Raw genomic sequence first — 16,215 nt, forward strand, 5'->3', positions numbered from 1 at the left:
TGTGATACAGTAAATGATCAGAAAAGCAGACTGAGGCTTGCCTCTCCTGGAAAGTCTAGTAAAAGTCAGTGGCATTAAGATTTCCTAATTCCATCGTGTTCTTCCCTGCTCCACACTCTGAGAATGAAAGCAACCTCACTTTATATATTAGCAGTTATACTAAAGTTGTGACTGTAATCCATATAATAATGATAGTAATTTGTTGAAAAGCTATGAACGGGACCCCAGGGTTAAAAAAAGATATTTCTATGTACATGTGTATGTATTTGTTCTGTGTTTCGTTCTGTCAAGCAGAGGGCAGGGACAGGAAAACGGACAGAGGCAGGGAGGCTCCCGGGGCGTTTTTACACACGGGGTAATTAAACGCTTTGACTGAACGCTTCTTGCCAAAAGGCTGAGGAGCGCTCCGATTGGCCGGAGCGCACTTTACAACCTCCTGGTTTCCAGGCGGCGCGCAGGCTAGGCGCTGAACGTCCTGATCTCACAGGAGACAGACCCAGAGCGGCCGGAGGACCGAGCCCGTCCCGGACTTTACCCAGATCACCAGCTTAGCAAGTCCCGCCAGCAGAGCTCAGCTTCTCGTCCTCCTTGTTTATTCTCCTTCTGCATTTTTTTTTTCATGAAGTAACATTCCTGTCTTGACTTCCCGGTGTCTGTTGCGTCAAAGAGAAAACATGAGGTCGGTCTGGAGAATGATCTTGGTTGTGGTGTCGGCGTGCAAAGCGTCCGAGTACGAGTACCTGAGCTGGAAGTCGGACGCTTACAACGGCGGACGCAGCTATGGCAAACCCCCGCAGTGCGTGGACATCCCGGACGACCTGCGGCTCTGTCACAACGTGGGCTACAACCAGATGCTGCTGCCCAGCCTGCTTGAGCATGAGACCATGGCGGAGGTAAAGCAGCAGGCCAGCAGCTGGGTACCCCTGGTGCACAAGAACTGCCACCCAGGCACGCAAGTCTTCCTTTGCTCGCTCTTTGCGCCCGTGTGTCTGGAGCGGCCCATCTATCCGTGCCGCTGGCTTTGCGAGGCCGTGCGGGACGGCTGCACCCCCATCATGGAGGCGTTTGGCTTCCCCTGGCCCGAGATGCTCACCTGTGACAAGTTCCCCCAAGACGATGTGTGCATCGCCATGACGCAGCCCAACGCCACCGTAGCCACCAAGCCCACTGGTAACAGCTCCCTATCACTCCAACTCAGCACGTTTCTCCATAGACTAATAGAATTCAGCAGTGTCTGCTTCAGCACATTCTGGTCAGGGAGCGGACAGGGACCTCTAAGGATTTGGGCGGGAGGATAGATCCTCTCAGGGTCTGCAGACCTGTTGGCTTGTTCCCCTCTGCTCACTTGAATATTTCTAGGAAAAAAAACATGCATAACCAGAATTTTATGAAATACCAACAGCAAACTTTCCAATCACTAACATCTTCCATTATTTGTCTAGTTCATTGTTTGTGTGTAATTCTCTTGATACTATTCAATTTGATTTTGCAACATGTTGGACTCCAGGAATGAAAAATTAACTAAAAGACATCCAGTTTGGGTTTTGGCTAAATATCTACTGTAAAATAACCACCATGAGTGATTTATAATTGGAACATACATTCAGTCTAGGTTGGAGGGGACAACATCAGTGTGTTGGTGGTCTCTACAAACAAACAAAAAGTTAGTGTACTTTGACATAAAATACAAAAGCAACCCATTCAAATATTCACCATATCAAGGTTTCCATTTGTGAATTATTACTGCAGGCAAATAGACTCCTTATTCTAGCTTGGCTAACACACAGAAAGAAGTGTTTCCTAATCAAATGAAGGATAAACTCTGAACTTTCAGAAGAACCTTGAGTGGGATTCAGCCTACACTTTTGCCGCTGTGTAAAAACTGACACTGTTGCAGTTAAATGGGCTTGAATTTCACGAGGAGGGTATGTTTGCAGATGCGAATCCCAGCACAAACAAACCAAATGCAACCTTTTGGTAGAAAATAAGACATGAAAACCTGGATTTGTTCCCATTTTAACCCCCTCCCCCCCTTCCCGTGTGGCTACATGTTCTCCACTGCATAACCTCTCGATTTAATGTAAATGTGAAGTTGCTTGAGATTAACTTGGAGTGATGTTGTAACATTGAAAGTGCACTAACAGATGGTAGTCATTTATTTCGAGGTGTATCTTGAGCGGGGGGACAATACTGGGAGGAAGTCCAGCAGTACAAAATGAATACATGCAACTATTAATTCTCATTTGCTGCCTAGCCATCACTGACACATTCTGATTAAACTGATGAAAAATGGAAAGCACAGTCTAAATAATGTGTATTAATATATACCTGGGGGATGAGCTAGGGCCCCAGTTATCATCTATCATGAGAAGCTCCTGATAGGGGCCTGCAGGGGCCATGGGGGGTATTGGTGTGGCATGCAGTCAGACCCCTCGTGCAATATCAGTGAGGTGGTGGTGGAGGTGGGGGGGTCATGACATAATCCAGAAAAGTTGTGTTTCAGTGCTGACCTTATGAGCCACTCTGACAAATACCAGAGGAACTCTGAAAATGCACCAAAAGATCTCCTGTGGGCAACTTAAGGATGCAGCTGATATATAGGCGCTTTGGTCTGAAGATTTGTTTCCCTGAGAGGTGTGTAGGTGAGCTGTGTGCCAGGGAGGGGGAAGTACAACCACCTCATTCACTTTGAGAATTAAATAGAGGGGACTTTCCATCATTGCTAAATCAATTTACTTAAATTTCATTCTTTAGCTGTAAATGCACTCCTGGGAGAACATGTTGGCTGTAAATGGGAGGACTGTGGATCCTCCAGCAGTTACACAGCTCTCACTGTATCTGTGGATGGGACGTATCCCGTCTGTGGGTGTGGCTGTGACTGACTGACATAGTGTGTAATGGAGGCCCATTTTTCTGAAAAAGAGCTCCCTTCTCTGGCTTAAGGGACCACACAGAGCTGAAACCTCTCCAGATGTCACCTGTTATCGTTTCTTGTCAATGTCACTGACAAATAAATCCAATGTTCTCCTACAGAGTTTGGCCTGTTTGAGCCAGGGCGGCTGCTCTGGTGTTGCAGAATTCAGCTTTTGTTTAGACAAAAATAAAGCTTATGACTAATGGAACTAAGCAAATAATGCATGCTGAATGCAGGCTGGTGAAAATCAATTTAAAGGAGGAATTAGGCTTGAATAGGAAAGAAGGAGACTGTAATTGTCTGTTTTCACAAGCTCTTTACACCTGGGTGTTACTTTCACAAGCTTTCGTTAAACACATGTAATGGACAACTGGCGATGGAGGGAAAATATTTGTTTTCCCCTTTCTTACCCCTCTGCTCGTTTGATTAAGGTCCAAGCCATGACATTGAAATGTAGCCTGCTCCAATTGAATGCTGCAGGACGCAGCGTTCACATTACAGGTCCAAATTTGTTTGGAAAATAAGCTCAGCTGTTTTGCAAGAAGCGATCACTTGTGGTATTAGAAAGAATTGAAAAAATGTGTTGGTGAAATATTTGCAGATATGCCTCTAGACTGAATTGCTTTTTGGCAACAACACATTTTGGCTCTTTGTCTTCAGCTGGGTTTTTGTCTCTGAGCTGGATATTATTACCTTTTTTTTTTTTTTTTTTTGGAATGTCAAAGCATTCCTTTAAGCTTGGATTGCTTATTATTACCATTTATTCCACCCACATTTATAAAGTAATGCCTTTTTTTCCCTCCTCTACATCTGAGCTTCTCCAATGCTTAACTGTGCATTGTGGAAAGGTCCAGTATTTACATGTATGAAAGCGAGGAATGGTTAACTGCAGCTCCTAGTCTGAGCTGGCTATAAAAGCTGAATACATTCCTGACCGAGGTCAGGTCAGCAGACACTCAAAGGGGATCTCTGCATGTGAGGTTCACTGTGTGCAAGCAGAGATTTGCAGAATCAATCAGTTCAAATAAGAGTCTAAGGTTCAGGATGGGATTTATTTTATTTTTTTCACTTGAATGAGAAAGGAAGGTTTAATTTAAGTATCGATTTTCTCTTTTCCTTTAACCCAAATGTGAATGAATATATTGTAAAACCATATCCATTATGTTTATTGCAGCTTATATTTCTGATTCTTTTCCAACAATTTCCAAACCATATCCCTTCTTCTTCTTAATTTTCCTCAACAGGTTATTCTCCCATCTGCCCTCCATGTGACAATGAAATGAAAACAGATGCCATGCTGGAACACATGTGTGCCAGCGAGTTTGGTAAGTGTCCTCCAAGCACCCACTGTGCCAACACAGGCGTAACAACACACACATACACAAACTTTATGCAGCCGGCTGATCAGCCTTGACATGCATCACTGCTTTGCAGAAAATCAGAAGGGCAGCATAAGATTGCATCAAATTTATCTGCCATCTTCAAGCTTTAACACAGCCCATGAGTTCTTAACAAAGTATGCAAAGCATGTACATGTCTGGGCTTACATTTCTACTGTCCTGTATAAGTTTTCTTTCCTGGTCAGACGCACCAGGCATGTTTGGTCTGGTGAAGGATAATGTACTGTGACTGATGAATTGGGGCTATTAAAGTCTTTGTGTGGTAGATCCTTTATGTGGTAGAGTGGGATGTTTGTTGTGTTGTCTGGGTGGATTCTTCTTATAGAATACCTTTTGCACTTGGGGCAACATGCAAATTAAACCTCTTCCTAAATGAAGTAGTTCCTGATAAACCATGTGTTTGTGTTTTAAAGCACAGGGCTTTAACATCTTCAAAGACTGAAGAAATGATTAAGAAAAAACAAATTTCCTCCACCCACCCCTTCACCTGAGCTGGTTAAAGAGCTCTGTGGATAACACAGTTATCTGCACATGCCCAGAAAAATTTTTTTTCAGTACTATAATAAACATACATTCTCTGAACTAATGCTAGAATTGGCGGCTGTTTCCAAGACCTGCCAACACCTTCAGTCATTGTTACATTTACAACACAGGAGGTCAGAAGATCCTCGTAACAGCACTAATGCTCCTTAAAGTCATGCTAGCTGGAACAGAAACATGTTGCTGTCAGTTACCAGAGGCAGATCCAAATGTTAAAAAAAATATTGAGTTTTATCCTTAACACACATGGTTTATCAACACTCTTCTACAGATGCTTTAAATTATAATGATCTGCTCAATTTCAAAATTCAGTATAATATTCCCCATCGATTTCCACTAAAATAGGATGTTCATTCATGAAAGTCCTTTTTTGAGAGTAAGACAATGCAGAATATAGCTGACATATTAATTTCATTGCCTTCTGTTCACCTTGCACTGAACATAATTTATCATCATTTACTAACATGAGCAAAAACAAACCAGGAAGGATGGAACATCTTTTGCTGATGGCGGTACATGATTTATTTGTGGAAATTTAGCAATGGATATGTTAGCACAGTTGCATTAAAATTAACATAGAAAGACTTTTAGTTGTATTAAAAATACAAACATCAACTGAATTATAATTATGACCACTTCCAGGAATATGTGCATGAGGCACATAAGACAGAACATTTCGAGTTTTAATTTTTTATTTGCTGGCCGGACCAAACTTGCGGCATCCTGAATTCCAGGTGCCACACTGAGCAAATATAGACTGGATGCACATTGGAACCAGACTTTGTTCCAGTTCTCAGAAAAAGTTTAAAGTTACATTTGTTTAACGAATTGCCTTGTTGTTTATGCTGTGGTGATGGGGACTCGCTTTTTTCAGTCTTCATCCTTGTTTGCCAGGAGGAGAGTGGCACATTATTGGCTTGTTTCATCTTGGATGAAGACAGATGTTGTTTTGCTTGCTTGTCATAAGTCTCCAACCAGCTGACATGTGAGGATACACAGACAGATTTAGTATCAGGCTGACAATGAGACACTATGCTGCTTATGTTGCAGGTTTGAACCCACAAGGGCCGACCTCCTCTGGTATGTACAGTGTCGCTTCGCTCTCAGTCGGAGCTGATAGCAACTAATGCCTCAAGAGATAGCATCATTGGCAGTTTCACCAGCTTGCGTAAAGATTTATATGTTGCTTTTTCCAGCGGACAGAATTCAGGCTTTTGGTCTGAGGACAAAACTAGTAAAATATATTACTAGTATATTAAAGTAGTATTCAACTAGTAATACATGTTAACAGGAGCTGAGGACAAATCCATGTTTAATGTTTTATTTTGAAGAAAATTGAAATAAACAGATGGAAAACTCCCAAGCTTTAATCACGATGGGTTTCATGGCTCCCACAAGAGATAAAGCCATGATCTTGATCCTGATTCTGCTAGTTAAGACTTGACTGGAAGTGGACAGCTGAGGTAGACATTGGCTTTTTTTGAGCCTGTATTCAAAGAATCTCTGTTTATTTTGGAAGAGACCTTTAAAAGTCCTAGTTCTTTTTTTGTAGAACCTGGGCATGGAAAACCGCAAAGAGGCTTAAAGCATGAATCAGTGACTTGCACTGAAGTCTTTATTAATCTGTGCAGACCAATCATGTGGACAATATCTCCATCCTGGCACTGAATGAACATTTTTGTCCCCTGAAAACGACACTTACTGGAAGTTGTGAAAGATCTGTTCTTGGTTAAGGTAGAAGTGAAGTGTGCGTTTTACTCAATAGTGTTTCGATCATTTGACACCCAACATTATTGCTTCCTATCAAGTACATTTGCCTTTTCCATGTGGGTTGATCTTGATTAAAGCAAGAAACATGGTAGTTAGGCAGCATTTGACTCGAGTTGGAGTTTCTCTTGGAGAGGAGGGAACTCTGTTGAGTAAACGAGAGTTTCCAAGAAAAGTCAGTCAGAGTTTCTGCTTCAAGCAATGTGTCCTGTGCAAAACTTTAAGTCCAGCAAGTGAGGACTGACACTCACAGAAGTCTTTGACCTACTCATCGTTCACACACACACACACACACACACACACACACACACACACACACACATACACACATCGTATTTGCGGCACACAGCTGGTAACAGATTTATAGCTCATCCCACTCAACACTCTGTTCTCGCCACAAATTTAACTCTGTGCTTAAGGTTTTATGGCACCTCATTTGCCCAGAAAAACTGCAGCACCCCTCAATTAAAGCTGTCTCTTTCTTGGTCAGCTCACTTTGTTGTCAGCACCAAATGACTCATTGCCTTTGCTGATGCAGTAAACTACAGGTTGGCCCTGCGCCAGAGACCCAATCATTGCAGCTTATCCGGTCACTTGTGTTTCCTTGATTTTATGACACCCGGGAATTGGAAGTCTGACCAGGCATGGGAAGTAGGGCCAGGTTAGACCTGATCCAACCAGAGATAGGAACCAGGATTTCATGCAAATATTCATTTATTTTTCATTCATTCATCTTCTACCGCTTATCCGTTTCCGGGTCACTGGGAGTGCTGTAGCCAATCCCAGGTCACATTGGGCGAGGGCTGGGCACACCCTGGATAGGTTGCCAGTCCATCACAGGGCCAACACACAGAGACAGACAGCGACAAACAACCACTCACACTCTCACTAAGACCTGCGAGCTGTTATCATTAAGTGACCTAAACATGCATGTCTTTATGGGAGGAATTCGGAATACTTGGAGTAAACCCACACAGGCACAGGGAAAACATGCAACCTTCTTGTGACCTTCTTGTTGTGAGTTAATCGATATTCTGCCCCCCTGCCTTTTATAAAAATATCTAAATGTAATTTGATTTTTTCAGAAAATATAAATTTGGCATCTGAATTGTCTATTTATGTCTCCAAAATAAAAGGCTAAATTTAACATATGTAGCAGAATTAGATGATTGTTCTTTGATTATTTGATTCCAATTACATTGCAGTTAATATATTAGCGATAATTTTATCTGATAATAATGTGGGTTGTAATTGTATAAAATAATTTGCCTGATTGGATAAATTCAGTTGTTTCCTTTTAGATAAAAAAAACTTGAGCCTGAATCTCAGTTTCATTCAAACTGTATTTAGAGAAAAAAAATATATCTTGGAATAGAAAACAATAAAAAATTTAAAACAATAAAAATTAAACACATAAGAAGAGAAGTTGAATGAGTATCATTTTGACTCTTTTCAGAGCAAAACTGTTTTTAAACTGTCTTTTAATCTTGGTAGTTGATCTTTCAACAATACAGAAGAAAAAAAAAAGTCGCTCATTGGTTGAATTCCTAAAAACTGGCCAGCACAGTAAGGCCAGAACCTCCCATATGAACAGGGGTCACGTGTATACACTGAGAGCTGATATTATGGTCCTCCAGGTTGGAAGAGTTGCTCTAATCTTATTAGGGGATTGTGTTTGTTATATGTGGAATCAAACCTTATTCAGCATCAGTCAGATCAACACAGTGAAGTAGAAACAGACTGTTGAGGTGTAGAATAAGGAAGATGGAAACAGTCAAGGACCTTGTGTTATACTTGACTTCTTTTGCATGTTTTAGTGTCATGTTGTGAGCCTTTGCTTCATTTATCCAGAATCAGTTTCATTGATATTTTTGAATAGACTCTTCAGCTCTTCAGCCTGGACACTGGACAAATTTTCACGCTGAAGTGAACATGGTTGTGTAAACGCTGCTCTCACTGCTCTGCTGCACATTATAATTATGTGTGACTGCTTTTTACAAACACAATCAGGGACTGTTTCATCAGCTATAAACCAAAATAATAAATCATTCTCATCAATAATTATTTGATGTCAGCTCACTCTATGATGTCTCTGAGGAGATTAAGGCTTCTAAAAAAACACAAGGCCCAAAGAAAGTTCATAGTGCCAAAGGATTAGGGAAGATGGAGGAATTATCAAGATGAAGTCATTTCAGGGGTGGACCAGGCCTTTTCCTTTATGACACCTGAATTATGAACACTGTCCATTTTGATTTCACTGAACACTAAGACCCTTCACAGAGGCCAATTGAGATTCTTAATCCTTACCACATGCATTTTAATACTGGGGAAAAAAACAGAAGCTCTTTTTGACACTTTAATTAGCAACGGGAGATGTGAGTCTAGAGTCTTTTAAAGTGCCAATTCACGTTTTTGTGTGAAGTACAATTCCTCCACTGATCCGGTCGACAAGACTGTGTCTCCAGCATGACCCGGTGATTTAGCCAGACACCAGCTATGTCAATTCAATACAACATGGCATGCTGCACTTTTTTCCTTGTGCTGCCATGTCACAAGGTAGTCTGTGCCACACACACATCACTGCATGTTGGAGGAAAACCAGAGAACTTAATATGTTAAGATGTATGGCAATTTCAACCATCAACTTCTGACTCGTGCTCTGATTCAGAAATAAATTGCCAGAAACAGAGTGATTATAAGTAGGGCTGTTGAGCAATAAAATTTTTTTATCTGATTGTAGCTTTGAATCAAACTAAATTAATCACCATTGCTAAGATGATTAAAAAAAAAACTATATATTTTTGCTGTATGTCTTTCAAACAGAAAGATAAATGACAGGAGGTGCATATACTTTTTTTACTTTTGTTTTTTATTTATGACCACCATAATGAAGAGCCATTGCTCGTTTTTTCAGTAAATATAGGGTTGATGGCACTATATTTACTTGTTTTAACAATGTAATGAGGTTCTCACCAATGTATTGTATGTGCACCATTGCAGTGACACAGTTCAAAGTACATTTGTTCGCTTGTTCTATTGCGTTTTTTCTTTGTGATGAACATCTATGTGAAATTGTGTCGTTGATGCCACAAAAGGCTTTGAGATTTACTATCAGCCTTTCTCTAAAACAGATAATTTTATTAAGTGTTTGGTCTAGACCTGCTATATTTGTAAAGTGCCTTGATACCTGATTTGATTTGATTTGATTTGTAAGACACTGGTTTTGACCCCTTTATTTAGGATGTCACTAAGTTTCTGTTGCAACAAGAAAATAAAAGTTTAAAATTGCAACATTTTGCGGCATTAATTTGTCAAGACTGATATTTTGTTTTTAACTCATGTATAAATGACCTTTGTCCGAGCTCTTATGTATCTTAAAGTTTTAAATAAGTTGCCCATGTATTTTTATTTATTTATTTTTTTTTTAGACAACAATTTCCCAAAAACCTTTGGGGAGTATCTTTCGTCACAGTTTTAACATATGTTTTAGGGAGACACAAAGTTGATTTTTCACTCTGTTTATGTGAAATCTAATTATGACAATGGTCATTTCACTTTATGATAACATAATCGGAAAGTCAGAAGACCTTAGATGTGTTTTTCAAAGAATTGTGAAAAACATAACACACGGTAGTATACTGACAGTGGCTGATGACAGTGCTCTTTAAATTACCTCATGTGGATAGATAATGTGATAAACACAATACAATACAGTGACGAAAGTGTGATACTTTCTCCTCGTACTTTTCAGAATCACATTCATCCGTTCTATGTTATCCCTGAATTGATGTCTACACGTTATTGTGTTTTATTTTGCCAAGTGAGCAAACACTGGTCATAGATTTGCATAAGATGTCCCTTTTAAAATAAAAAGTGTTCCTCTTTCTTATTTCTTGCAGCTTTCAAGGCCAAGATCAAGGAGGTGAAGCGGGAAAACATGGACCGCAAGGTGATCTTGCAGAAGAGAAAGAAGATGTTGAAAGCAGGCAACCTGAAGAAGAAGGACTTGAAGAAGCTGGTGTTGTACTTGAAGAATGGTGCAGATTGCCCGTGCCAGCAGCTTGACAACCTGGGGAACCAGTATCTTATCATGGGCCGCAGGGTGGATGCACAGTATCTCCTCACAGGCATCCACAAGTGGGACAAGTCCAGTAAAGAGTTCAAAAAGGCCATCAAGAAACTCAAGACCTACAAATGTCCCGCCTTTGAGAATGTCTTCAAATAATATCGCCCTGCCTCCTGACTTGGTTGTGTCTCATCCTACATATGAACACGCATTGAGCATTAAAATCCCAAACTTTGCTTTCTATTGTCCTGTTTATATATCTATATATCTTTGTATAATAACAGATATACTATAAAATGTCCATTATCAGGTTTTAGTGGAATGAAAAGCTTGGGTTTCCTCTTGGGACGTTGCAGTAACAGCCCGTCCACATTGAAACCTTTTCCACCATATGTATAGATACTTACTAGAAACTCATTCATCCTTCCATCTCAGTGGGAATGGCTGGACGTTGTTGGACAGACACTTATTCACTTTCTTGACAAGCGTTAGATGAGAATACTGATACCACCCTCATGTGTACAGTAAATACAGCCAGAACCAGCAGATGTTTAGCGTGTGTTAGCCTAAACACTTGAAGCGCAGGTGGGGAGGCTGAGAGGCTAGCATGGCACTGTCCAAAAAAAGTGTACATGTACAGTGAATGAAATATAATTTGGTATTTAGTGAAATTTAGAAATGCTGATCGACATTTTATTTTTTTATTTTTGGGGGGGTGGGGCGTCAGTCGTGCTAACTAAGCTAATTAAGCCTAACCATCTGCTGGCACTAGCTTTGATTTTAGCAAAGAGGAAAAAGAAGTATTAATATCATTGAAGAAACAATTTTCAGCTGTCCCTTTAAATCTTTCTCACTTTACTCACACTAAATTATAAAATAAGTAATTTGGCAGCTGCAGCTATTCTGAGCTTTAAAACTCACAGAGTAGCTCCAGATCACCTTCCTTTTGAAGAACTTTAAAAAAGTCTGAAGAAAGAAGTTTGAGTGTTGCCATCAGCTGAACTAATGATTGCATTGCCCTCAAACATAATAATTTCCTCCATTCCTTTATTTTATTGCTACATTTCTTTTTGTTACTTGAAAGGAAAAATCGAAAAAGAATCTTGGACACAGGTCTGTATCATGAGATTATGAGTAGCCTTGTTTGGCAGTTACCACTTAGATGTTTCTCTGCATCCAGTCTAACTAGAATGATCATTAGTAAACCGAAAATGCCTTGTAATCAGAACATGTTTAAACTTGCAAAAGTGATCTAAGTGCAAATTTGCTCTGGTCCATTTTTGCACTATTACGTTGCAGATTTTAGTGTGAGCGGTACGTTTCTGCTTGTTATCTGTACATACAAATTTTACATAAATATGGAAAAACTCTGTCTGATATTATTTGACTTTCTTTCATAGGTTTTTATAGCTGTGGTGTTAGCTGCCTCGTTAGCCCACCAGGGCCAGTGAATTGCACAGCAAAGTAGTGAAAGGCCCTCAACACTGCCACTTTATCCAGTCACTATAGAGGAAATGATCACAGCTGATTCATTCTTCTCAGCATCTTTCATGCATTTCATATTATCACATTAATTCAAAATATCAAGCATAGTAGTGTCAAGGATACATTGGTGTAGCCTGGATGAATGGACGTTAAAAACACAAAAACAGCTCAGATTGTGTATTTTATTGGTGCATTAGACCCATTAACTGTTTAAATTATTTTGAAACATTTGGCATCCTACAACTGCCTCACCAAGACTGTGCAAACTTTTGTCTCACTCTTACCCATCATTCATATAATTTCCTGTGATATGTAACGCACTTAAACTCAGGCAGCAGTTTTTGCTTTGACAGCTATGTCAAACAAAGTGCTTTACCTCAGCTGTGCCAAACTAACATCTTCATGCTTTTTGAAAAGACAACACACCTCACTACCAGATCTCTGCACAGAAGGATCTCTCACGCACCCATATTTTTCTTCCCCACAATCTGCCGGATGAAACTAAATTCTTGTCTGGTTGTCTTCTGATTCAGGTTCAATGTGGTTTCACAGGCTGTTGGTGTCTTGGTATGTAGTGTGCAAATGCTAATCCTGAGATATATATCCTCAACAGCTCAGGCTGATAATGAACACCAGTGTTTTCTTAACCAAAGGGCAGTGCTGTCTAATCAACTGTTGAATTAACAGATTTGTTTTCAAAGTATGTGGAAAGTATGATGGATTTGGTTTTGAGCATAACAGGCATGAATTTACCTAGATTAATTCATGAACATTAGCATTCAAAACTGCACAAGTCCCAAGGACAGATCGAGGCAGCGACCTTGGAGAATGTGGGAGAATGTGTCTTTTCCCTCAACGAGAAGCATAAATCTGAGAAACTTGATGATAAATGCATTTATGAGCTGAAATCCGTCATGTCACCAATGTAAACAACAACCATGTGTAAACAACAAAACATGAAATCATTCTGTCAATAAAAAGCCTTGTTAAAAACCAGGAAGTATCAAACAGACCAACGTCTTGCCCATCTGGTTTCAGTAATGGCTCTGGCATTGGAAATAAATCTCAGATGTGGACTTTGCTTTCTAATCATTACTTCAGCTGCCTTCAAAAGAGCCCTAAAACGATCGGCCAAGATCCAGCTTTGTCCCATTAAGAAGTGATCTACAAAAAAACATCCTGTTGGATCTGTTGGTGAAAACCTCAAATTGATGAAGTATTTGATTCACGATTTGAATCAAATACACAATTTGTTCCACATTAGTGGCTGTAGGCATGTATTCAATTATCCCTCCAATATTAATATCACACACTTGTGTAAGATGCTACTAAGTTACTAAGTTGCAAGTGCGATTGTTGTTCTCAGATACACTATGTTCCTCGGGACCTGTAAAACCGTGCCAGATAAAAAACTGTATGTCCCTTAGTACACTTCCTTCCTTTGAGCTTTCAGTATTTATCATCCAAGCAACATTATACAGCAAGTCCAGGAAACTGGTCTTGATTTAGATGTTGAGAGGACAATATCCAACAATGTCATGCACTGATTTCAGATCAATATGTCTTTGGTACAATCTGAACAGAAACAAAGACTTGTTTCTGCACTGTTTTTGCACAGTTGTGAAACTTGTTTTCATTTAGCACACCGTTTGCCATCACAGCTCACTGCTTTAGTGTTTCAATTCACTCTGACTGCTTCTGATAGGATTGAGCAACACACACAAGCTAACTAGTTGGCAAATTCTTGTGTATCTTGACAAGGGCAAAAATTGTTGACAGGTTCAGGTGCGCCTCAAGGATCAGCACTGGGGCCCCATCTTGGCTTTTCATGTCACTACTACACAGATACCCCCCAACTATACCCAACTAATCCCAACAGACAGATGCACATGGACAAAAGAACACCACCTTCAACTACCCAATCCTCAATATGACTGACGCAGGACTTTGTGGAATGGTGCCTCCAGATCAGCCGGGAAAACTAAAGAACTGGTGGTGTATCTCCGCAGATGAGCACCCAGCCCTCCAATACCGGTAAACATCCAGGGGGCAGACATAGAGATGGTGACATCCTACAAATACCTGGGCTTTCACCTAAATAACAAACTGGACTGGACTCTGAACACAACCGCACTTTACAAGGAAGGCCAGAGCAAACTTAATCAACTCAGTCTTTTGGGGTGCAGGGGGCACTCCTGAAGACCTTTTATGACACTGTGGTGGCATCAGCCGTCTTTTATGGAGTGGTCTGCTGGGGAAGCAACATCTCAATGGCTGACAGGAAGAAACTTGACAAACTGGCCAAGAAGGCCTACTCTGTCCTGGGATGCCCCCTTGACTCAGTGGGGGTGGTGGGAGAGAGGAAGATGATAGCTTAGCTATCATCCATGTTGGAGAACGAGTCCGACCCCCTGCAGGACTTCTTAACAACACTGGGAAGCTCTTTCAGCAACAGACTGCTTCACCCAAACTGTGTGAAGGAACGATATCACAGGTCCTTCCTTCCTGCAGCTGTCAGACTTCACAACTAGCAGTTGCAGAACCAGGAGACCACACACAAGACTCTTTAAAGTTACTGGATTGTACATATTTTGTCTCCATAGTACTACTGTACATACTTTTTTATATTATCTGTAACACTTGTTTATATTGTTTATACTGTACATTATCTATTGTCTAATTCTTTTTTACTGATGCTGCTGTAATACTGTAAATTTCCCCACTGTGGGACGAATAAAGAAATATCTTAAAACCTTTTTATCTATTGATCACGCCAAAGGTAGCCAATTTTATGCTATGACACCCACATGGTTTTCTTCTGTGACCATGTTAAATCTGTCTTTGCACTTCACAACATGACAATGTCGGTTCTAGGCCATGGTTGTCTCTCATGTTGATGACTGCAGCTGTAGTCAGCTGGGTCTCCATTTGCAGCAGCACATCTGGTCTTTAATCAACCTAAAAATCTGAATGTTTCACCTGCCAGAGCCTCACATTCAAGTCACTGAGGCTGCCTTCAGGGTGACCTGTAAATTAAGCATCTAATTTACTCTGGATCAAGTTATATCTCCCAGCAAATATCTCTTTCCATCTGTTTTATTTATTGCTAAAAACTGCTCCTTTGGAAAATAATGAGCCTCTTTTTAAAGATAAGACTTTTTAATAATTGCCCATCTTCAGGGAGCCACAGAGAGGGGCGAGAAAACACACACTGTATATGGACCATTTAAAAAATGGCCTGAGAATGACTTGAATGACCAGAAACCATGCGACACACTTTTTATTCAAGATACAGCTCCTCAGCCTCACAGCCTCACATAAAGTGTCACCAAGACATAAATCACAAATGTTGGCAGAAAATAAGTCATGATTTTATGGCATTTTCTTTACTTTCTTCACCAGGCCCAAGTATCTTGTCTTATGGGTCTCTGATCTCTGAAGGCTGAGCCTTGAGTTTTTAAAAAGTGAGGTAACTCTCTGCTTTTAATCCATGTACTTTCAAAGCTTCTGCTGTTTCAGCCAAATGCTGTAAAACTATCCTTTGTGTTCAATGGTATAGTTCTAATCAGTTTTATGGGACAGATTAGACAGTAGCCACAAGCTTCAAAGGGTCATTTTGGAGGACTTTGTGTGTGCAGCCCGTCAACTGTAATGTGCTGTGTAGCAGGAAGATGAACGCAAATCACAATCAGAACATAGAGTTAAAATGATTTCCTGTAGTGACGCACAAACATTTCACCTCTTTAGCGCAGTGCTAGAGTTTTAAATTTTAAAATATAATGTTGGCACATCTTGAGCTTTTCCACTGTGTGTCACTGCATACATTTACATGTCATTTAAATACAGTGCTTTTAATAAGTGTTTTTGGCTCTTGAGCAGGGATAAGTCAGCACGTTGCCGTAAAGACCAGCTTCCTCTGGAGATCAGATTCCATGGAAATTGACAGATTAGTCATGTTAGTCTTCTGGCTGCTAAAAGTCCAGAAATTCAGGGCTCTACTGGAAATTGTAGTGTGAAATTATGACACTATCAGCCATTGAAAT

At 40.3% G+C, this 16,215-nt stretch overlaps 1 protein-coding gene across 1 annotated transcript; it reads left to right on the top strand.

Moving 5' to 3' along the window:
- The first annotated feature begins 404 nt into the window (after positions 1-404).
- Positions 405-12,057, top strand: sfrp1a (secreted frizzled-related protein 1a). The gene is made up of 3 exons (XM_029511525.1): positions 405-1,170; positions 4,159-4,239; positions 10,521-12,057. Exons 1-3 carry the CDS (start codon positions 675-677, stop codon positions 10,844-10,846), a joined length of 903 nt encoding a protein of 300 aa, XP_029367385.1. The 5' UTR covers positions 405-674; the 3' UTR covers positions 10,847-12,057.
- Positions 12,058-16,215: the final 4,158 nt, after the last annotated feature.

The sequence above is a fragment of the Echeneis naucrates genome, chromosome 9 (genome assembly GCF_900963305.1).
Source record: "Echeneis naucrates chromosome 9, fEcheNa1.1, whole genome shotgun sequence".
Classification (NCBI taxonomy): Eukaryota; Metazoa; Chordata; class Actinopteri; order Carangiformes; family Echeneidae; genus Echeneis; species Echeneis naucrates.